This window comes from Saccostrea echinata, unplaced genomic scaffold (genome assembly GCF_033153115.1).
Source record: "Saccostrea echinata isolate AGI-Se365-2 ecotype Australia unplaced genomic scaffold, CSIRO_AGI_Sech_v1 ptg000001l, whole genome shotgun sequence".
Lineage (NCBI taxonomy): Eukaryota > Metazoa > Mollusca > Bivalvia > Ostreida > Ostreidae > Saccostrea > Saccostrea echinata.
In genome coordinates, this window is record NW_026889750.1 from 8803644 (window position 1) to 8828827 (window position 25184).

Below are 25184 nucleotides of genomic sequence, written 5' to 3' on the forward strand. Positions count from 1 at the left end.
AACACAAATACCTTACCTTGTCCGTAACACGTCCTTCTTCTTCTACGGCTTCTCAATAAATGAACACCGAGACTTGAATGAGCCCGCTTATATACTTTATCAAGATCTGCTGAGTCAGATCTTGTTCTTCTAAACGTTTGAAACAATGCCTGGACATAGGAGATAACTTCTGATCGCTAAGACTAAATTTAACCCTGATTATATAATTATTAACTCGATCAAAGGAATTTCACTACACTGTTATTTACGGAAGCCCGTTGAGGCCAGTTCAGAGAAAGAAATATTTTTATCGCGTTTAAACGCAATAATTATTGCGTTTAAACGCAAAACATTGCGTTTAATTGCAATAATCATTGCATTTAATCGCAAAAGATTGTGATTAAACGCAATCTTTTGCGTTTAAACGCAATAATTTTTGCGATTAAACGCAAAAATTTTGCGTTTAAACGCAACAATCTTTGCGTTTAAATGCAATAATCTTTATGTTTAAAGGCAATCATTTGTATCAAACCTATCAGAGTACAATAGACCCACGAATACTGATGTCTTTTAGTTATTTCTCTTTATTAGGAAATTGTGTGTTGTCTAGCGGTGAAACGCAATCTTTTGCGATTAAACGCAATACTTTTTTGCGGTTTAACACAATAATATTTTTGCGTTTAAACGCAATAAAAAATATTTATTTCTCTGAACTGGTCGCCCGCGTGGCACAATAGTTAGAGCGTCTGCTCTAGAGTCGCGAAGTAAGGAGTTGATCCTTACGTCACGGGTTCGAATCCCACTGTGGGACGTGGAGACCGGTCCTTCGGATGAGACCATATAAACTCAGGTCCCGTGTCGCAGTAGGTGTTGGCACGAAAAAGATCCCTCACTGCTCAATGGCCCTGAGTGCGAGTATGGGTAAAAAAAATTTGTAGCTCTCCACCGGCAAGCGGTGGCGTCTCCATATGAGTGAAAAATTCTCGAGAGGGACGTTAAACAATAATCAAACAAAACAAAACAAATTTCTCTGAACTGGCCTCAACGGGCTTCCGTAGTCATTTATTCTGTTGAACGATAAATACATGTTTTGCAATTAGGTGTAATGTTTTTGCTGAAATTAATTGCCTTTTCTTACAGATTTTGGTTCTCTGTTCGGATTAAGGTGTAATAAACAAAGCGTGTAACAAGCATTTATCAAATTGTGCAATACTGACCAATACACATACAGATAAATATATGTATTCATTGCAAAAAACAGATTTCTTTTCACTGAAAGTAAGTAAAGTAATAAATAAAGGAATAAGTGTTGAAAAATTGCACTATTTTTCCACTATTATATTTTGCATTAGAGATTCTACATAAAATGCTAAAAATCGTTAGAGCTTTAAATGATAAAACATTTTATATCAATTATTGAGTCCTCAAAAGGTATCGACATATTAATAACAACTTTTTTTCTACAAATTCTTTCCAAAAAATATACAATACTGATAGTCAATTGGTATTAAGGTATTTTGTTGTTATATATTTTTTCCCATTTAATTTTATTAAAAATTTAATTATGAAACACTGCCCAGGAAATAGTGTGCATTTGAACAACTCTAACAATGAACTATAAGGTGACCAAGATTAAAGATGAATTTTAAAAAGAGGAATATGAACTCATTGTACTGTCACTACAGAGATCCATGTGCATAAGTGACACTGTAAAACCAGACAAAACAAAAGATAAAAACTGAATGTTTTGTTGTGTTGAAACAACGAGAAATGTATCGATACCCAAAATATGTATCAATATTGCAACAAAACAATTTAAATCGGCGACAAATCTATATATAGAATCTATAATTTATCAATGACAGCTCTAATCGTGTCAACTTCCCTTTACGTCTGGATTACTTTCTGCTGTCATCCAAGGCAGTGTATTTGAATCAGCAAAAAAATGGGAAACATGTATATCTGCCTTGTCTATAGCAAAAGTATCTAAGTATGTAGTTTCTTTGTGTTACATTGGTAGAACACGTTAAAAATTTGACTTTTTTATTACACTAAAAAAGGAAAAAAATCTCTTTATTTACATTTCATATAAAGCCTTAAAAATTGGTGAAATTTCATCAATCCAGAAAAGAAAAATTGGTCGGTTGCTAGGGAAATTTCTTTGGCCAGGTTTCCATAGTAACAATGGCTCATAATATTTTTCCTTCCATGTACATGGCTTATAGCCTAACAGAACTCTGTGAGTGAAAAAATCATTAATTTCTGAGAACCACCATGTATCTCCCTTTATACATATGCTGCCTGATTCTTACGTGGACCTGTACTTTAAAAATCCTTCTACCAACAATCAGACCGTTCATTTTACCTTCATAGCAAAAGAAGATCTTCGTCTCAAGTACCGTTAAAAACTCATATTTGAAAGATATACCTGTTGTATTGATGGGTTGTTACAGGTACCACATTAGAACCTCGTAAACAGTGAGTGAGCAACTGAAAGACAAGTTATGCTTACTTTTGGAGACGGAGCGACCCAATTTACATTTTTGAGGTGCTCGATGAAACGATCTACTTATACAACATATGAGAACGCGTTTTTCCGTTGAATCAAGTGATGGAGTCTTGCGTGATTTTGAACATGACTTGTCCGAAGTAAAATTGTTTAAAATGTCAAAAAACCTATAAAAATTTTTTTTATATAGTTTCTTTTCCTATTCTCAATTATTTTTATCGTCTACCAAAAAATCGAACAAATCTATTCAATAGCTGTCTGATATTCAGGCGTATATGTATGAAATAATGTACTTAATCAAAATTATTCTTTAAATGTTTTATGGAGAAAATACTGATTTCACATCAAACAGCAGATGCTGGGTCGGTTGTATCTTGTATTTCTAAAAAAATATTCTATTGCTATTGCTTCCAAATTTTTTTTAATTACAAACATTTTCTATAGTGTCTTGATTGGGGCCATCTGAAACAAAATCCTCTTACGTTTCCATGTTCTTCTTCTCCCTACAACTATAATACTGCTGGACACGTGTTACTAGTGATATGAGTATAGTTAACAAGAAAGGACATTAATCACTCATTTTTAAAATGGGCAAAATCTAGGGACCCAGATCTTTCAAGTAATATGGTGAATTCTGTCAAGGCTTATACCCCTGGGCCCCTACCCCGACCCCAAACTGGTTGCCCCTCCCCCCTTTTCAAGAATCCTGGGTCCGTCATAGTTATGGATAAAATCTTCAAAAAATATGTCACTTACAGAAGAGAAATATAAAACAATAATATTTCAAAAGAAATAAAGCCGTATGAAATTAAAGAAATAACTAAAATTGAATCAATTCCGATTGAAAGTAAACTAATCCCGGCCAAAATTGATACATTATTTAAAAAAAAAAATAAAAATAAATGAAAATTAACATTTTTTCTTGAATTTCGCATTATCATTATGATAATTTTCTTTATAGAATATCATTTTCTTATATTTCTTTTTAATGGATGACAAGGTTTGTTGAAGATTTTATCCCTTTACTAAAAAATATTAACAAAGAATATTTTTTTTTATCATATTAATTTTTTTTTTTTTTTCATTAAAAAAAAAAGAGGTTAAACCTGACTTTTCTTGACGTTTTGCTGCGAAAGCATAATTTCCATTTTCTTCGGGGGGAAAAAACACCAAAAATTTTACATAAATTATTATTAATTGTGAGCTGGTATCAGTCTCTCACTTTTGAAATCGACACTTTTAGAGATTTTAGTGCGTTGGGCCACATTAAAATTTAGAGTTATCTTCCCATTTGCTTACGTAGGTTTGTCGAGATCACGTGTTCTTTCTCTAACACTGAACACGTTTCCGGTAAGGCATGTGGAAAACGTGCTCCAGAAAAAGGATATCATTATCTTAACTTGTTTACCTTTTCTTGAGGATTTTTACAGCCAAAATAATTGTCTTAATTTTATTTATCTAATTTGAAGTTCTGGTCAACCACAACAGCTTACTTTAGGGAAGCCAACAGTGTGAAAGGGGGGGGGGGGGTCACTGATATTTTTCAGCGTATTGTAGAACTGACGATATCATTAAATCTTCAAAGAAGAAGTTAAGAATATTGACTTAGGAAATGTAATTAATTCTCACGTTGATTGTTAAGGCCTTGCACTTACGGAGGCGTAGTACAGTTCCCATTGCTTTACAGGGGTGGAAGGGGGGATACAAAAATCGATTTCAAATTTTCTAATGCACAAGTATATTTAGATTTATCATATGCAGTTCGTAGGCACATCTTTTCAAAATTATTATAGTTTGGATCATTTATCTAATGACGAGTAAAACGATTTGAAAGCATATTTTTAAAGTGCACCTAGGGGCCTATATTTAGCTAATCCACCTAAAAATTAAAAAGAGGAATTTCAATGCAAATCTTTGATTTCTAGGAAGTTAAGCCCATAGAATGAAAAGAATAAGCATTCTTTTTAAGGAATTTCACACAATAAATTAAATATTGATGCCCCAAAATACCCAAACACTGACAACGTCTGTGACCCAGGAGAGCAAATCAGTGAAGATAACTATCAGAAGCATTTCGAGCGCGATTGAAATTAAGCAAAATATAGATGACTGAATTTAGCGTTTGAATAATTTTCAAGTTGGAAAAATTAAGAAATGTATTTTAAATTGCAAAAATTTCCTTATATTTATAGGTATTTTGAGCTGTCAGCACTTTATTTTCTTCAAATAATGAAATACCAACTATGTCTCTGATCCCGATGAAGACAAAATTTTACAAAAGTCTGTGCACTTTTGTGCTACATGTTGGGGACTTCGTTTAGGCATGAAAAAATCTTAAATAATGTTTAAAATCTTTAGAAAGTAGCAACTTTGTGCTAACACTAAAAACGTAAAGACAATCTGGAAAATAGTGTACATGCTATGCTTCATATTCAACATACATCTTCATCAAAATATACTTATCAAAATAATTTTTTTCTATCTAAAACATAAGATTATATCGGAAAACAAAATAGCTACTTGCGTAATCTTTAATTGTCAACTGTCCTTACAGATAGATCAGAATATTCAATTTAGTATCATTGTTTACTTCACATAACAAATTCGAACATTGATGGTCGCCAGGTCACAAACACGAGTTATCTAACTTTGCAAAAAATGGTGTTAACTGGAATAGCTACTATATTAGCTACTTATGTATACTACAGTCATTCATTCACCCCGCACATCGCTACTCTCTGTATTTACATTACTGCTGCACCTCGCACGATATATGCACACGTGTGACAACCAGTCATTATCAGCAAGGTGTATACTTATTACATACAAAAAATAAAGAGGTAAACATGAATGCGTTAATTGAAAAGTTGATAATTTAATTCATTAACTTGTTATCCTTTTCGAAGAAAATACCCGTGTAGTAACATTGCACGATATTTCTCATCGATGTCATAGCGTTGTTGGTGGATGAAACATGGCATATTAGGTATTGATACAACGGCAATTTTATAAGCTATCTGCTTCTGTGAGAACTAATTGTTTTTGGTAACACCTCAGATATATATTAGTTCTGGCCGCACTTGTAGCCCCCTACAGTTTTGGGGTATTTTGAACTATGTGTGTACATGACCTCAGCCAAATAAATTGCACACACTACACACTTGTTATATGTCAGATATTTTTTATAACATTGTTTTTTTAAATGCAAGGGGTATAAAAGTAATGATTTGACAAAGCAAGAGCAAAGAAGACTAGCCCGGGTCCAGTATACACTTGATCAGTGTTGATCCTACGGACACATGCATGTGTACATATACGTGTATATGTATACAAGTACTTACAAGTTATGCAATGATTTATTCATACTTGATAGTTGTGATATCTAAACATGAGTTGGTTTAATTCCTTTTCATACATTTTTTTTTATCACCATTATTATAATTTTTTTTTGGTAGCCTACTCGTAGAATTATGATTAACATATTTATAAGTATTACATGTTCAATGTTAATTGTTTTGCATTGAAAAAAAAATTCACATGGGTAAAGAAAATTACTTAACTATATTTACAGGACAACAATTTACAGTCAAGTAATTTCTGAAACTATTATTTTGTTGGTATTTGCTAGTATATAATCGAAAATCAGTCGATTGCTGGCATAATCCAAGCACTCGATTACAAAATTTTTATTTCAATTAATCGGTTTATTTTTTATTTCAAATGCATTATAGTTTTCAAGCCAAATATTCCAGCCCCGACTTATCGGTTACTTTATTTGTGTATCGTAATAGTGCAGAATTGTATCCGTAACCAGAGTTGTTGAAATAAAAAAAATATTCACTGGTCCATCAGCATACATGCTTAGATACGTAAAAAAAAAAAATAATAAAAAATCTGAGAAATTGTTTTAATTCCAGTAAGGCTTAAAAAAAAATTATGTTTGTTTCCTTTAACATTCAAAAAAAAAAAAAAGAATCAAGGGTGTGTAGGTCGAAGAATTTTTTTTTTTTTTTTGATAATGAATAATAGAGTCAAACATTCCCGGACTGAATTAACCAGGTGTGATATTTACAGTGGACACCAAACATGGCTGTCTAGCGCAGAAAACAAACTTCTAAATGTTGTGGGGGGAAATGCTTGATGTAACAATAATGATTACTCTTTATATTTAAGGGAAATGATGATTAGGTTGACATATGTTATATCCCAAATAAAGCTAGTTAGACAATTAACATTTTTTGTATAAATTGAATCAATTGATTGAATAAATACAGATAACCTATGGCAGAAAAAAATTCACCTAGGGGTAATTTGAATGGGTCTGATTTTCTTTTACCAAATTTATTAGGCCATGGCGCCGCCATTTTGTGAAAAACTAACTGTCTTAAAAGCAAAGTTTATTCTATCATACACGCAGTTTTGACAATCTCACAAATAAAACTAAATATCCACAGGTTAACATGGTTAAGAGGTTATATTCCGGAATTTTTTTTACCGGTTGCTCAGACCGATTACATGGAGAAAATTACTGGACTTTTGAAATTTTTACCAGTTTTGCCGGTGAGACTGGTGGATTTCAAAAACTCTGCATACCCTGGTAACAAAGCATCCTGGATATGGATGTATTATGGGTTCTAGTTCTACAAAATGAACGAAGGACCTGCTGGACCACCACAAAAAGTAGTCATTTACCCATTCTTACCATTTATTTAAATAAATTAAAAGAAATTGGAAATGTCTGATTATAATCGATAATTAATTAGTTACAGTAACCCGATCTCGATTGTGAAATTCTTACCGATTCCCATCACTAGTATTTGCTTTTCTGCCATGATCTGCCTCTGAGAATGCTGTTTTATAGTGTGACTAAAGGGGGGGGGGGAGCTTTAATAACTTAATAAATAAGCAAGAACAATCAACAAGAGAATAATTCTTTTTATTTCTTTTTTTTTTTTAGGCTTTTGATAAACAATACCAACTAATTCATTAATTATAATGTTGTTATCTGACCGTTGTTTAGCCATTTATTTGGTGATTAGAAATACCTGTAAGTGACCCGCAATACACAATAAAGGTGATTAAATATAACCCTCGTCAAGGCTGCTGTATCGAAGATAGACTCGCCCTGTAATGCAGATCTGATTTTTCATAGAATTGGCTTTCCTTTAATACCAAATAACCATTTATAAATTGTAAATAAAATCGTTTGCAGTCAAAATGTAAAAGGTGATTCGGAATACCCTAAATGACTGTACGTCCCTGGTGCAACACTGCAGTCATTCTGGGACATAAAAAAGTTTACCTTGTGTAACAAAAAAGAAGAGAAAATGTAACTGTTTGGATAGAGTTATTTTGATAGACCGAAGTGCAAGCATTTACTTATAAATAATGGGTGATGTTTGTGATGCTTAAAGCAATGCACCTAGACTAATTTTTCTTTTCTGACAGGTTTGTCTTTAAAACTGCATAAGCCGATCCCTGTACCACAGCAAGATGGTCAAGGAAGACAAACCAACATGGAAGTCCAACTATTTCTTGAAAATTTCAGTAAGTTGGTAGAGTTAGCTTTTAGGTGGGAACATCGGCTATTCCAATAAACACCTAGTAAACGTGATTTCTGCTAAACTTTGTCTTAAATCAGGGTTTCAGATTGCCATCAGCCATTTGCTGATAAAAATTCAAAATGGCAGGAAAAATGAAAATTTATCTGCCGAAATGGACTATAAGTTTAACGCTGCATGAACAGACATAATAGCCGATTAAATTCTGCATGTAAAAGCCAGTCAAATTATTTATTTCCATTCAGATCCTATTAATTTTCTATTACTACTTTCTGCAACTGCAGATTTCATCAGCCAATGACAGTCGGGTATTAGATCTTGATCACCAGATCACTTCATGCTATTTCTTGCTGCTGATACGCTCCCTTACCAATATTAACATGGAGTACTGGACAAGCACATGCACCGCTGATGAATAAACTTCTCGTGGAATGTGATATTTGTGGGGCATTAAATTCTTTGATTTAGAAATTAGTTCTCATTTGAATGATGTCAATGGAACTGAAGAATCAAAAATTAAAATAATGTTTAATAAACGGAGAAAATCACACCGAAAGAGATGCGAAGATTTCGGAGTATGTGGCTTAGCTTTAACCTTAGGTATGATGCAAAGTTTCCAAGCACAGGCAAAATGTATGATCCTCTCTTTGGCCTCGGGTAGTAGAGAGCTAGGAGTGGAGTTTGGTCTGCGCATGGCTTGAGAGAACGGGCAAGATGATAATTAAGTAGCATCACTTAATGAGAATCAGGTAAAACATGACTTTAAAATGTAAAAAAAAGCACAATTTTTTCCAAATAAAATAAATACGATTGAGTTACACTTGTTCAGTATTTTATTCTTTTAACAATTCTTTCACCGCATAATTAAATTTACCAGACTTCATTTAATTATGCGGTGAAAGAATTGTTAAAAGAATTGTATATTTTTGACTATTAGTTGGCTAGATAGAATGTTCTATTGTTATAATAATATACGTCCTACGGTCCCTACCTGTCCAGAGACACAGATTATTCTAACTATGAATTGGCCTATAATTTTAGGAGGTTTAGGACAGTATGGCTTATAACTTTTCTGGTAAATATGCCAGGTGTCCTATAGTTACTTATTTCAATCTGAAACCCTGTTAAATTCATGTGTAATACTTAATATATACAGTGTAGATTGTTAACTTTGTAAGTGATAGGTTCAGAATATTGATCAACTCTGATCAAATATTTGCTGTATTCTTAATGTTTTGTATCTTCTTTTTTCACAATATTTTATTGAGTGTGTGCATGAGATGGTTTATGAAAGAGTGGAATTAGTCTGCTATAAGAGCATGAATTTTGGATGATAATTTTTGTGATTAAGATGTGTTTTCAATGCAGATGACTTCTTGAGTATTAAAAATGAATTATATAATTTATTTATAAAATTTTATTTCTTAAAAGAATGTTTTGAAATAAAAATTGCCCTGCTTTATAGAGCCTGTTAGATGAATACCCAAAGGCTTTCATTGTGAATGCTGACAATGTGGGATCCAAACAGATGCAGCAAATTCGTCAGGCACTGAGAGGAAAAGCTGGTAAGGCATTAATTACATTAAACTAATGTCAAGGTTCTAATAAAAAAAAAATAGGTACATTAAACTAATGTCAACTTCTAATAATAAAAATAGAAGTGAAACGGTTCACCCCGGTATCGATTCATTGCAATGTCTTTTTGTTGGTTTGATACCCGTTACAAAATTTCCATTTTCAGTTCTGTTCTTGTTTTTGATCGGGATCATTGTTCAGTCATGTTTAGCATTCATCAAAAAAAAAGCTACGTGTCATGAATAAAGTTTAAAAACATGATTCTTGAAGACTAAGAGTTTAAAAGAAAAATCTGGGTTTGACACTTAGGCACATCTAGGAGTGAAACGGTTCATCGCGGTATCGATTCACCTCGGTATTTTTTCTCGGTTTGATACACAGTGCAAAATCTCTAATTTTCGGTTCAGTTCATTTTTCGGTCAGGATCGTCATTCAGTCGGGTTTGGCATAAGATAAAACACGTTACTCAGCATAAGTAAGTATACAGAACGGAAATTTTTGAGGACCGATAGGTTGTAAAATAATTTTTGACAGTCAAGTAATTCTAATCAATTTTTTCTAGTCAATTTGCAAATAAAATTTGTAAAGTAAGTGACTAGATTTAAGGACCCTCTCTACACTAGTGCAAAATGTTTTTTGGACATTGAGAAAATAATATTGAATAAAGGTGTAAATATTGAGCTTATATATTTAATTTTCAATATATGGTACGTGGCATTTACCCCCAGGAAAAATGTTCAAACACAACACAGTATCAGGAACAGAAATCGCTGTTGTTTACTTCCATGGAGAAAATACATGTAAAAAATGTGTTCAATTAATTTATCTTGGCCTTTTAAAATGTTAAGAATACTTGAATTGATTACAAATTGAGTAATATACTGTAAATTTCTATTTATTGGAATTTGAATCTAAGGGCAGATCACTCTAACTGCAGAAAAATACCATAGAATCAGAACTCTTTAGTGTGCAGTGTAGAGAGGGTTCTTAATGAAAGAAAGCATAAAACAACGTTCAATTTGTTTCCTTCTATCAAAATGTATCAAAAATAACCGCACCGAGACAAAATTATACAATACTTATCAAACTGTGAAGAAAGTGTATCGTTTCACCCCTCGGCACATCCGAATGACCCAGTCTAGTAAATGAGTAGTAGGAGTGAAACGGTTCACCGCGGTATCGATGCACCGCGGTATTTTTTCTCGGTTTGATACACGGTGCAAAATCTCAAATTTTCGGTTAGGTTCATTTTTCGGTCGGGATCGTTATTCAGTCGGGTTTGGCATAAGGTATAACACGTTACTCAGTATAAATAAGTATAGAAAACGTAAATTTTTGATGACTGATAGCTTGTAGAATAATTTTTGACAGTCAAATAATTTTAGTCAATTTCTTCTAGTCAATTTGCAAATAAAATTCGTAAAATATGTGACTAGATTTAGAAAAAGAAAGCATAAAACAACGTAGAATTTGTTTCCTTCTATCAAAATGTATCGTATCGAAAATAACCGAACCGAGACAAAATTATACAATACGTATCGAACCGTGAAGGAGGTGTATCGTTTCACCCCTAATGAGTAGTCCAGTCATGTAAGTTGTATGTGAACTTGGCCGACTAATCATGTGGATAAAAAAAATGTAAATCCTCATTTCAGTCTTTCAAATAAATATTCAAAAAACTTCTGAAGAAAATTTTTATACACTTCAGAGACATAAATGTCTCTATACAAAGTCATCATTCCACAGTCATCACTCTTGTGATGGAAAAATTCCATGCATGATGCAATAGGTATTTTTAACCATGGCTAAAGTTGAAGTCAAAACTAACTTTGTTCAGTATCAAATGCTATAAATAGTTATCAAATAAAGTATTCATTAATTAGTTCATTAACAATTAGGGTAATATTATTTTATTTAAGTTCATTGAATGTTCTTTATCTTTGATAATATTTGCATGTTCTGATTAACCCAATTCAATTGGCCGCGACCTATTAAACAGTCTATCAAAATCTTGACACATTCAACAGAGACGATGTCTTTATTATAGTATGGTTTCAAAAGTTAAATGATTAAAATTAGCAAGTTATGAGAAGCAAGTTTGCAAGTTTAGTCAGGGTAAATGATTTAACAATCAGGGCTAATAAAAATTATGGTTGGTAGCCTGACTGGTATAGTATCATGAAAGTTAATGTCAAACCCTGAGAATCATTAACAGTCAATTCATTCTAGTCAATCTTTTGTAGTCAATTTGCACTTAAGGGGATGAAGGACACATGGTCACATGACATCGTTGAACTACGTCATAGTCTCCATTTATATAAGTGCAAAACGTGTAAAGCATCAGTTCCTGTATAAATTTTTGACAATTTTTTTTCTTTAATTACCATCTTATATTAAAAAAAATAAAAAGTTTAACATTCTTGCAAACATTAACAAATTATGAAAAAAGATTGATCCACTCCTCTGTTTTTTTTAAACTGCGCGTCCAACAAGTCGGTGACGTCATACACGATCTGCTAGTACAGCAAGATCATACTCGGTGAATACAAGGGCGGTATTATTATGTAAAAACAGGTCAAAATCAGTATATGATGAAGTATTTTGAGAAACGGGGAAAACAGAAATTATTTTTGCATGGCTGATGACGGAAATCTTATGTAGGTATATCTTATTTCGCTTATTTAGCTTACGTGTGACGTCATAGTTGGTTTTTCCCGTACTCGAGAAATGTAAACATGGCAAGTTTTTGTCCTGCTTATGTCGTCTTTAACGATGTGCTGTGCAATATTGAGGTCAGCTTCACCATTCGAAATTTTTACAGTTAATCAATAATTTGAAGGACTTGCATTTCAACGTAAATTTAAAAATATTGAATGATAGGATTTTTTGTAAATTACGTTTTTTGTTGTTTAAGTTGTCTTAAAAAGTTCGTAATTTTCCCTATCCAGATGCAGTGTGATATATGAAACTTGCCTTTTCGAATTTTAAACCCAATTTATACTCTGAAATATTTTAAAAGATACATGTTCACTTACATATTTTTTATATATGCTTTAAAAATCCAATTATGGACAGAGTAATGAGCCCGAAAACATGGAGAATTAAAACTCCACTTAGATACTGTAGGGCATAATATTTGTCAATCAATATCTCTAAAATAAGAAACCTAATGATATAACTGCTTTAAGATATGTGGGACATACTTAATAAGAAATATACAAAATATAAAAAAAATTAAATGACAAGTATTTTTTCAGCTAAAGGTCCTTCTTCCCCTTAAATTAAACAAATGAAACAAGACAATAGACAACTTTGAATTTCTTTCCTTTAGTCAAAATGTATCCAATATGATCATACCATGACAGAATTGCAATACATATTGTATCGTGAAGGAGGCATATCATTTCACCTCTTTAAAAAAAATATTTTGAATTTTTAAAAAAAATCATTGCTTAACATTTTGGATAAAGTAGAAGTATTGGTCATTCCAGATAAAGAGTCATGAAAAAAATCATTATTTGGAGAGGTAATTGCAGCTGTTACACGTAATACTTCTAGAACATTTTTAATTTTACTCCCATAATAATTCTTCTTCAGTTGTGTTGATGGGGAAGAATACCATGATGAGGAAGGCCATCAGAGGCCACATTGAGAAGAATCCACTTCTTGAAAAGTAAGCAGGGAGTCTTTTATATTAAAATATGAATAAAAAGTGTTTTACAAGTAAGCCAGCAAATTTTTTTTGAAAAAGTATATTTAAGAATTGGTGTTTAGTAATGGTTTTACCATTTTTTTTAGACTCCTGCCCCACATCAAGAACAATGTAGGGTTTGTGTTTTTGAAGGGTGACTTGGTTGAGACCAGAGACGTTCTCTTATCCAACAAGGTAAATAGAAATTAATTCTGTGTAACAGGCTCGAACAAAATCATGCTCAAGAACTTCATACAGTATACATGTTATACCATTATGTTGTGTGTGTTTTCCGCTAATGTAATGCACTCCCCTACTTTTGAGCAGTTTTCAGAAATTCCTCCTTACTTGTCTAATCCAAATGTACTGACTGTTTTAGGTGAAAGCTCCAGCTAAGGCAGGTGCTCTAGCTCCCCTGGATGTTAAGGTGCCGGCTCAAGCCACCACACTGGGACCTGAGAAGACCTCCTTCTTCCAAGCTCTGCAGATCCCCACCAAGATTACAAGAGGATGCATTGAAATCTTGGTCAGTATACCTTAATTTCAGTTTAACTGTAAGCCATGTGGGTAAGTTACCACTGACTGACTAGGATTTTATTGAAGTTTTGTAAAGTTTGATCTTGTAAAATTTATATTTTTCTGTCCGAGATTCATGAAATACTAAGATACTTAAACATGTAACTTGTAAGTATGAAGCATAAGACTCGGTGGTCTAATGAGTTATGCTAAAAATCTAATGACTGCTGGTCCTAACCTAAATGCTAGAACTGGCACTTGATATTATAAATTTTCATTAAAAGTTAGAAGTGGGAGTTACTACTTCTGTAAGATTGATACATGTTTATCTTAAACTTTGTAGAATGAAGTGCATCTAATCAAGGCTGGTGACAGGGTAGGGTCATCTGAGTCCACTCTCCTGAACATGTTGAACATCTCTCCATTTTCTTACGGACTTGTCCTTGAGAAAGGTATATGTCGATACAATGCAGTGTGTTTTTGTAGATGTGAATGATTCAGTGTTCTATCCAAGGATGAATCTTCAACCTGTTGTGAGTTCAGGACACCAAAGTATCAGAACCAGAAATGGTTGAACCCACTGATGCTTGTCTTGGACTAAGACCAAGAAACTGCCAGTTATGGCTGTCTGAGGATGAACATTATTTAGTAACCTGAAACATAACTTGCTGAAACCATGAGTATCCTATGTAGATAAAAGTATGTTACCAAGAAAAACAAAAATTGATCTTGATAATTTTACAGGTCATTTGATTATCCCAGGTCCTACAATGTTATTGACTCATATTTTCAACATGCAGTGAAACAGTAACTCTTTGTTGCATTGCATGTTGAAAATCTGTGCAATGTATAAAGCAGTGTTTCTGACCAAGTTAATACTGATTGAAGTGCAGTGTTAAGATTTTGGTAGAGAAGGTGCTCAGATAGTGACCAATCTGTCGATCCAAAACTCGCTTGTCCCGACTAAATTTTCTCCTCTTGTGGCCCAAACTGGCTTGTACTTCACCCCATAGAGTGCTCATAGATAGAGGGGTGTGACCATTAACCAAGTTTCTAGATCAAAGGTTATATTAAAAAAACAATCTTTGTCAAAAGCAAATTAACTCTCCCCTCGGCCCATTCTCACCCATACTTCACCCAGAGTGCCTGTGGGTAGAGGATTGCAGTGACGTTGAACAAATTTCTTAGGTCAAAGGTCAAGATAATAGAAGATCTCGGTGTAAAATCATTGTCTGGACTGTATTTTCTCTCCTGTTGGAGGGAAAAACCATCTGTGATCATGAAAGTATTTTGATGGTTGGTTCTTCATTTGGCTTCAGTTTTGACCATATTCAAGTCCTTTATCTACAAGATACAGTTAAACTTTGGTATCTCCAACATGGATATTTCGAATACCATGGATATGTCAATGTGATTTTGAAGTCCCATCTGCTTATTCCTTAAGTATTTTACCCTGGATATCTCAAATCCTTGGTTATCTTGAAGTATTTTCTTGGTCCCTTCGAGTTCAAGATAACGAGGTTTCACTGTATTCTTAAAACAAGGCAATTTCTAAGTTTCTGACTGTATGTACTATAAATATGGCAAATTTATGGCAATAATGAATTTATAGATTCAATATATTGATTATCAAACTGTTCTCATAAAATTACATGTATGTCAGAGTTTTCTTTGTTCTGTGATGAACAAATTGTCTGTTGTGAGTTTAGGACACCAAAGTATCAGAACCAGAAATGGTTGAACCCACTGATGCTTGTCCTGGACTAAGACCAAGAAACTGCCAGTGATGGCTGTCTGAGGACTTGAGAAAATTCTTGACATCTGATGAATGTTGGCTTTTATACAAAATTTTTGAGTTTGCTCTTTACATCAGATTTTTGATCCCATTTACTCTGAAACGATCAATTTAAGACTACTCTTTCTTTAACAGTGTATGACTCTGGTACCATTTTTGAGCCTGAGATTCTGGACATTACTGATGAGGATCTGAGAGACAAATTCATGATTGTGAGTCAAATTATTTCATAACTTTTAAAAGTTTTTTTGTTGTTGAATTTTTGCAATCATTTGCTTTATATAAACCAGTCATTTGTAACTAATACGATTCGGAAATTAACCTTTCTGTTTTAGGGAGTGAGAAATATTGCAGCCCTCTCCCTTGTCATTGGGTACCCAACGGCTGCCTCTGCCCCCCACTCTATTGCCAACGGATTTAAGAGACTCCTTGCCATTGCTGTGGAAACTGACTACACTTTCCCTGAGGCTGAAAAGGTGATGTTTTATTTGAATTTATTCTGAATAACATTAATACAATCCCTAGTTACATCTGATACTATCAGTTCAGCTGTGTAGGTGATGATGTGTATTGTGTGAATTCTGTATACCAGAATGTGATAGGTTTGAAAATTTGTTGTCACTTTTCAGACCAAGGAGTACTTGAAGGATCCCAGCAAGTTTGCGGCTGCTGCCCCTGTGGCCGCCGCCGCTGCTGCTCCTGCAGCCACCAAAGAGGAGAAGAAACCAGAGCCAGAGTCGGAATCCGACGATGACATGGGCTTTGGGCTTTTTGACTAATGGCTTGAAAACAAAAACTGTCATTCAGAATTTATTCCTTGCCGGTTTTTAAACCAAATGGCAAAGGGATACGTAATAAATTAAGACAGAAATATGGGTTGTTTTGTTTTGTTTTAAAAAGAAATTAAAGGATTTAAGGACTCTTCACGTCTGGTTAGATTTCACTGTCTGTTTTACACCCATGTTTTCATAGTGTAGCTTTCAAGTCTTTGGTCAATAGTGTATAGATGCAACTATAAAAAGATTTGACGTCTCCACTTGGCATTGAAAAAGCTTGTGTCACCATTTCAAAGTATGTGGCGTTTAGCAATGATACATAATGTGGCGCGGCCAATCGGATGCATAACATGGAGGGCATCAGTTGTAACCATTTTTGTAAAGTTCAGGGAACCCTGGTTAGCACTGAGCTACTCTTTCACATTTTTCTTAAGTTTAGAGCTTTGACCATGCCTTAGAATTAACGAGTTGGGGATCGGTTTTGTAGGGAAGACGGTTGAAAAGGGGGGGGGGGGTGCTGTAGTCACGCAGTTTTAAATGTCAGTGACCAGATAGCTAATTTTATAGAGCACCTGTCTGGAGTTCAGGAGGCCTTGGTTCGAATGTTGGTCTGATGTGTCACATTTTTGTTATTCCTGTCGCACATTTTCTAGAAATTACTTTATATGATGTGTATTTACCTTGGGTAATTGGGTATATCATGAAAATTTCTTATGGGCACATATCTGCTGAAAAGAATCCCCCCACCCCTCTCTCTCTCTCTCTCTCTCTCTCATTAAATTCTTCAGATAACAAATCTGTTAAACATCAAATAAGTCAGATATATAATGATCCTAAAATTCATTTTTAAAAATCAAAGAGCAAGGGCTTGTTCTGCTTACGCTACATTTCTTAACCGAAACAGGCTACTGACAAATTAGTTGAAGTTACATAGGTATTAATCTCGTCTGAAGTCAACAATCTGCAAAATCTTTGGTCGGTTTATACAATGACCTCATTTGCAAATGCAACCTGTTGTTAAGTATAAAGATAAGATAATATAATATTTATTTAAAGTCGGGTAAATCAAATGGAAAACATTAGCTCTGAAGAGCTATTTTCCGACTACATAATAATATTACATATTAAAGGTCAAGAACGTTGAATGATAATACAAATCATTTGGCCATTTTCATCGATCAAGACAAAGGACTGACGGCGGGTGTGACCGCGGTCGAGGAGGATGTTTGCTCCTCCATGGAACCTGACCCACCTCTAATGTTTTCAGGCGTCCGTCTTTGCTCTGTTCTTAATCTGAAATGTTATGTTGGAGTTTTAAACATGATTACTTTGTCAACTTCACATTTTATTACTGAAACGATTTCATTTAGATGAATTAATTTTTCAATTATTTACAAGAAATGTGGGTCGTTCAGGTAACTGGTTGAAATTGAAACAAATGGGAGCATTATGGATAATTAAACAAAAAAAGAAAAAGAAGGCAAGTCTTGTCAAAAACTCCTTGTAAGAGGGTGCATAAATTGGTAATGTGTTGAATAATAGGAAGAAAGTAATTATCTATATACAAAAAAAAAGTTACTCCGGCACCTATTGCTATCAGTTTTTGTCCGTCGTCGTCCGTCATGCGTTAACATCTGAATATTTTCATCTCCCATGGATTTTGTTGAGGAAGAATGCCTCTTCCAAATTTGTGAAATTGGTGGCCCCTGAGTAAGGGGTTCTGGTGTCAGGGTGGGGCTGTATTGTACGATAGCCTATTAGGATCAAACTACGGTAACAAAAAAAAATTAAAAGGCGTTATAAAAGGCGTAATAACGCCTTTTGAAAAGGCGTTATAACGCGGAAAAAGGCGTAATAACGCAAATAAAGGCGTAATTACACCTTTCCAAAAGGCGTTATAACGCGAAAAAAGGCGTTATTACGCCTTTCCAAAAGGCGTTATAACGCAAAAAAAGGCGTTATTACGCCTTTCCAAAAGGCGTTATTACGCCTTTTAAAAGGCGTTATTATGCCTTTTGAAGGGCCATTAATATGTCTTTGACAGGCCCGTGCTTTTAAAGTGGGGGGGGGGGGGTCCCATAAAATTGACAAGCAAACAAAAAAACAAGAACCCCCCCCCCCCCCCCCCGAAAAAAAATAAACTGCCTAAACTTGAGGGGAAACTTTTTCTAATTTATCGGTAAAACTTTTTTTAAATGCAATGACTTGCCCGAGTTTAACCATACTGCAACAAAATGTTAAGGAGCCAAGCAATCAATTAATGATTTTTTATATTTAAACTATAGCAAGACTATTCTCCCAAAAAGTGGGGTGGGGGACTCCCCCCCCCCCCCTCACATTCGTACTACCGGCCTGTCTGAAAAGGAGTTGTATCCAAAAATGGAAAGGCGTTATTTTAAAATAGTAAATACATGAAAGATTGAACCAAAGCCATCTTTATTTATGCAATATTTAGATTATAGTTTTAATATTATAAATTATATTATAAATTATAGTATTTTCTACATTCCTGCACATCTCGCAGACATTTGTTTGCATTTTGCATGCATATTAAGAGAAGTCAACACTCTACTTTTGAAAATCCAGGATATAGGCAGAACCAGCTTTGGGCTTTGCTAGCCACGTATTAAAAATTCATGTCAAATTTGAAATATTTTTCTCTCCTCTTGGTAAAAAACAGGCAAAGTATTTGCATAGGTATAATGAGCAATTAGCCTTCAACAAAATTTCTGAAATCCGTACACCTTGGTAGAAGCGTCTGGCATCAGAGAAGGACTAAGTTGGTTTAACACTGAAAATATTATACACTTTTAAAAATCTTTTTTCCTAGAAATCTAATTATAATCAGCCCCCAGGGTGGGCTAAGTCATGTATTGAGAAAAAAAAAAGAAGCGCAATAACGCCTTTTAGAAAGGCGTAATAACGCCTTTTGGAAAGGCGTAATAACGCCTTTTTTCGCGTTATAACGCCTTTTCAAAAGGCGTAATAACGCCTTTTAGAAAGGCGTTATAACGCCTTTTAGAAAGGCGTAATAACGCCTTTTAGAAAGGCGTAATAACACCTTTTGGAAAGGCGTTATAACGCCTTTTAGAAAGGCGTTATAACGCGAAAAAAGGCGTTATTACGCCTTGTTTCGCGTTATAACGCCTTTTGGAAAGGCGTAATTACGCCTTTATTTGCGTTATTACGCCTTTTTCCGCGTTATAACGCCTTTGAAAAGGCGTTATTACGCCTTTTTTCTAACGCCTTTTAAATCTTCTTTTTACCGTAGTTTGATCCTAATAGGCTTTCGTAGTATTGATCCTTTAGTGAAAATGCTTAATTTTTACCATCTTTTTCTCTGCTCCTGAGTATTGAGAATTCAATTAAGTGCATAATTAAGGCCCCGGTCTGCGGGTGCTTTAAAATATATATAGTGATCAGTCTGTCAATTCTATTTCATTTGTCCGGAGCATATTTTCTTTCCGCTTGGCCCAGTCGAGCTCAAACTTTACCGAAAGAGTGTCCGTTGGTAGAGGGTGTGCAGGACCTTAAACTAATATTCTAAATCAAAGGTCAAGGTCGAAAACATATTTGTGTAAAATACTTTTCCGGAGCATATTTTCTCTCCCATTGGCCCAGTCGCATTCAAGTGCAGAATGTGTACAGTGATCTTGAACCAGTTTTCTTGCAATTGATCAATGGTCAAGATCAAACATCTCTGTGTAAAATCCTTCTCCGGGGCACATTTTCTTTCCCCTTGGCCCAGTTTGGCCCATAGAGTGCCCGTTGGTAGAGGGAGTGACCTTGAACCAATTTTCTAAATCTAAATCAAAGGTCAATGTAAAGAAAAATTCTCTATGTAAATCCCTTTGTCCATGGCATATTTTTTTCTCCCCTTGGCCCAGTTTGGCTCAAAATTCACCCATAGAGTGCCCGTGGGTAAAACAAGTGCAGTGATCTTGAACAACAATTTTTGAATTTGACTGTTATAAGGCCATTAAATGGGCCTCTTGTTTTTCAATAATAAGGGCAGAACAACTTATCAGAATCTCCTAAACATGGAAATTTTTAACTATACTTGATATTTAAACCAAATTGAACACTGTAATTCAGCGACATTTTCTTTCTTCCAATAATTGTACTTCCTCGATACCATTTGAAATTTCACATCCGAAATATTGCATGGTCTTAGACCTACTAATAATTTGTCGATTTAAAGAAGGGAGAATTTTAAGAGGGCCCTCTGCTTGTAAAATGGAATATTATTTTCTGACAGAGGATATGGCGCTAGTTCAGTAAAATTCACTAAAAAGTACACTGACCAAAAGTTGAGAAAAATCGAAGTAATTGGTGAGAAATAAAAATTTTTCATGAAAAATGATTCACAAATTCTAAAACTATCTCTCTTGGACCAAGTCTTGGTTGAATGTTTTTCTTCCTTTACTCAAAACGATAAACAATAAAATTCCACTAATGTTTGACAGTTAAAATTCCACTATAATGCCTTTCTCGGCAGAAAGTTGTTTCGATCCGTAGCAGTCGTGCACCTGCTCTCACAGCAGGTTAAGAAAATTGTACTTGCGCAAATGGCTGAAAAGAGCACACAATAGATTGAGCAACTTTTTATTAAGCACTGCATGCTTCTGAGTATATATTCAGAAGAATCACAGATTGGCACGAACGTCTGTAAGACTAGGCAGAAATCTACTAGGCATTGAGACATCTGTTTAAATTATCGATCTTACTAACAAACACTATTCATAACTCTAAATATTTGCACAATGTTTGTAATTCTTAATGACGTTTACAAATTACCATCGTTTATCTTGCCTCTGACGTAGACGGCAAGAGAAAACAGAAAACCTAAGCAATTGCACGATCGACTGTAAAGTTCAATCAGAATACATATAGCTACATCCCATCTTTACTGCAACTGAATCGCTGGTTTAAACTTGCTCTGTCAGTGCATCATTTAGTAGTGTACAATTTAAGTTTATTGGTTGTTATTGCCATGGAAATTTTCCTTTTTCTTCTGTCTTTTTCGGTGGCTTAAGAAGCTTTCTGATCTCGGGCGTTACAGACATGTTAAATTTAAGATCTTTAAGGTTGGGGAATGTTCCAGTATCATTTTTGCCATGTCTTCGAATCTTTGGAAATCCATCTTCCAATGCCGAATGCGATACTGTGATAAATAACAGTCTGTCCTGAAATTCCACGACTTCACTCTCGTATTTAAGTACCCCCTCCGTCAGTTCACGACATCCGGATATGATTTCAGAATCGCTAAGTATTTCCATTTGTGGTGGGAACTTTTCTTGCAACATGGAAAACCATTTTCTTTTTGGCAAAAGAATTGGAAGGCACTCAACCTCCCACTGTACATCGAATTTGCAATCCTGGAGGTCTTTAATGATGTCCATATAAGGTGTTTCTACCTCTTCCAATCTTTGTCTTGCATCTTGGAAAATTGGAAGAGTGTTCAAATTCCCAGGTCTATGAATAATAAGAAGTTTACCATTTTTATCAACGCACTGCATCACATGTTCATAACATTCCTTTGGGTTTTGAAGATAACGAATACCATCTTTGATGATAATTTTATCAAAAACAGTTTTCACTTTTTCTTTACTTGTTGCTAGCTGTTTGAAATACTCTTCTGCTCCCGTGTGAGCAACACGCACCGATAAAAGTTTCTCGGTGTCAGTTTCCACGTAACTGAAATGGCCGGGTATCACAGACATAACGGGCTCCAGGAGACAGAATTTATCTGCTATCCGCTCCACCAGACTGCCCTTTATATCGCCTATATAACAGAACCGATCGGTGGTACCAAGCTCCAGATACTTGTCAATAAGGTCGAACATTTTCTCTTCGTAAATTCTCCCAAAATAGTATTTCTCATCGTAGTGAGGGATTCGGAAACGTGTTTGGTAACCTTCAGAAACCACTGCTAGAGGTCTTGGAGACTCCGGGCCAAGGTATGATGATGCCATGTTCACCTTTTTAACACAGGCTCTTCCTTTCTGGAATTTAGAATCAATTTTCAATTATTATAATCAAAGAAGAGGGGATCTATACAATTAAACAGTCGTCAAGATCCCAAAAGTTAACGTGTTTCCCAAAATTCCATTGTATGATTGACCCATTGAATGTTTCATTCCTCTATTGAGTTAATCCAATAAAAGGATTCAAAATTAAATGAAACGAGCAAAGTCATGACATACATGTATTGCCTCTTTTTTCAAAAGAAAAGTAAATAGATAGCTACAAATCCTTTCAACAAAAATAATATTTGTACTTACTTCAGGGATTACTGCTCCTGTGTTGTTATAAACTGATTAAACTGTGTGCATGCAGTCACAGAGGGTGATAAATCATAGGTTTAATCAATAGAAATGCATATGAAACAATGGATCAGTAACTAGATCAGTTTGAACTATTTTTTGATGAGAATTCGATTTTGGCAAGGCACCAAACCTTTGCCCCTGTATACAAGTGTTTGTATATAATCAAAAAGGTTCGATCTTAAATGACCAAGAAGTAGAGTTTTAAATGGCACTGTGTGCCTTTTATTAAGATTGCACTAGATTTAAAACTAGTTAGTGACGTAACGAAGTACAAAGATCAATGGATATAGTGATTGTAACAATAAATTAACTTAAACCAAGATTAATTAGATTTTGGTAACATGTCACCTCGCGAGGGTGGAAATATCGATCAACTGATTATTCTACCTACCCTGTGGCTATCTTATTCTCCTTCCACTAAAATAGCAATTTCTTCTCTAGCCACAACTTTCCCGATGCTTTTTTATGGAAGAATATTCATTGCCATCACCTGAAACTTTTTAAAGGCACTAATGGAAAATTTTATCTTCACGACAATTTTTTTCTCTTTACTTTAATGGTTAGGACTACCGTCTGTCTAACACAGATTTGAAATTCTTGGACGAGATAAGGGCGAACATGGTCGTTAAGAGGTATATTTATACCACTCAATACAAACCGGTATTTAAATGCACGCAACTTCAAATACATTCAGAATTTTAAATCTCACCCTATTCGAATCAATTGATAAATTAGAAAATTACAGCGTGGTTTGTTCGCTTTAAAAATCAATCATATTTTAATAAAAATGATATTTTTCCTTTCACTTGCCCCTTGACATTATAGTCACAATTAAAATACAAATAGGTCTGAAAATTGCTTGTAAATGACAGATTATCGGAATATATGCACGGAGTTTGAAAACAAGAATAGTTCACTTTTGGATAACACTCTGTATGTTGGATAACACTCTGTAGTTTGGATAACACTCTGTAGCAAGAGATGGATATAATCTTACGTTTCTATTGAGATCAACTCCATTTAATGATTTGCCATATATAAAGAACATGCAGTCACTATTGAAGATACTTGTACATGAAATATATGGAGATAACGAACAGTATTTAAGCTCAAAAGTCCATTAAACAATACAAAATAGGAGCAGAGCAAACACGGACCTCCAAAACATCAGAGGTGGGATCAGGTGCCATGGAGGAGTGAGCATCCCCTGCCGACCGGTCACATACGCCGTGTGCTCCTTGTCATGATCGGGAAATAACGGAAAAATCCGTCGACAATCCAGTGTGTAAATAATAGCCTAACAATTAGTATGAAAAACGTTAGTCAGCATTTGACTCAATGATAAATTGTATTTGCTGACAAGGTCATTGTATCGACCATAGAACTTACGAAATGATGACTTTAAACGAGACTGCTGATATTTTTGTTTCATCAACTTGTTTGTCAATAATTTACCTCGTTTTAGAAATTGTCCATAGGTAGAGCATGCTCTTGTGTATCTAATCAACTGAGAGATATAAACCCCGTATGCAGGTGATGAAGGTATATTGTTGCATAAGTAAGGGAAGTTGACGATTGAAAGGTTAAAGTCATCACGTGCGTTTATCATAAAGCTTGGTTGTTAGATTACCATTAACGTCTTTTTCAAGTAAAATATCCAAATATGAAACAGATGTGTCAGACTCTGTGGTATCTTTTATCTCAAGCTAATGCCTACTGCATATGATATACACTGTACCTATACCCAAACAAACAGGAAGGAAGAAAATACATGGAATGGACCACACAAGGATTTGAACTTGGGCCTCATGATCAACTCTAGACGGGAGTCTGCCAATGAGACTAGCGCTACCTACAACAATCAAAATAAAAAGGAGCTAGTGAAGGTTTGATTTTAATCAGCTGTCCGCCACATTCCCATTATTTCGTTTTTCTTTGCTGTTTAACGTCCTTTCGAGAATTTTTTTTCAATCATATTGAGACGCCGGTGGAGGACTGCAAATTTAGACCTGTACTCGGCCCTTATGGCCTTTTGAGTAGTGAGGATCTTTTTCGTGCCAGTACTCAATTTTGATCTCATTCTCACTTATCCAATATCAATTCCATTTGTAAAAGTGAGACTGATATCAAAAGTGAGCTCGTCTAAGTTTTATGGCCCCGGAGCCTGGGGTATTTTATGGGGAGCAAATTTAATGCACAAAAGTTTCTTATTGAGAGCATGCATTTAACTTCCTTAGTCGGAATGTTGTGATCTTTCCTTATGAGATTTACTTCACATTATTTCCTTTTTTTAATTGTCGTAATTTATCCAGGGTTCATACAGACCATGAAAAGTGCTTGAATTTTGACCAAGTCCTTGAATAATGCTTGAAAATGTTTAAAGAGCAAAAAGTCATGGAAAAGTGCTTCAATTTGCATGTTCAATGCTCGAGTATTTTAACTATGGTGCTTGA

At 34.6% G+C, this 25184-nt stretch overlaps 3 protein-coding genes across 3 annotated transcripts in view; 2 read left to right on the plus strand and 1 right to left on the minus strand.

Moving 5' to 3' along the window:
* Nucleotides 1–3776: 3776 nt before the first annotated feature.
* On the plus strand, nucleotides 3777–16499 carry LOC133184764 (large ribosomal subunit protein uL10-like). The gene is made up of 10 exons (XM_061319830.1): nucleotides 3777–3838; nucleotides 7937–8035; nucleotides 9515–9614; nucleotides 13222–13297; nucleotides 13423–13510; nucleotides 13695–13841; nucleotides 14175–14283; nucleotides 15762–15838; nucleotides 15962–16102; nucleotides 16256–16499. Exons 2-10 carry the CDS (start codon nucleotides 7982–7984, stop codon nucleotides 16403–16405), a joined length of 942 nt encoding a protein of 313 aa, XP_061175814.1. The 5' UTR covers nucleotides 3777–3838; nucleotides 7937–7981; the 3' UTR covers nucleotides 16406–16499.
* A 1190-nt stretch (nucleotides 16500–17689) lies between these two features.
* LOC133184776 (uncharacterized) overlaps nucleotides 17690–25184 on the plus strand; it is a 232884-nt gene continuing 225389 nt past the window's right edge. The window contains exon 1 of the mRNA XM_061319841.1: nucleotides 17690–17702. The gene's annotated coding sequence lies outside the window, so the exon portion shown is untranslated. The remainder of the gene's footprint in view (nucleotides 17703–25184) is intronic.
* Nucleotides 21111–22398, minus strand: LOC133185057 (uncharacterized). Its single transcript, XM_061320146.1, has one exon. It carries the CDS (start codon nucleotides 22375–22377, stop codon nucleotides 21388–21390), a length of 990 nt encoding a protein of 329 aa, XP_061176130.1. The 5' UTR covers nucleotides 22378–22398; the 3' UTR covers nucleotides 21111–21387.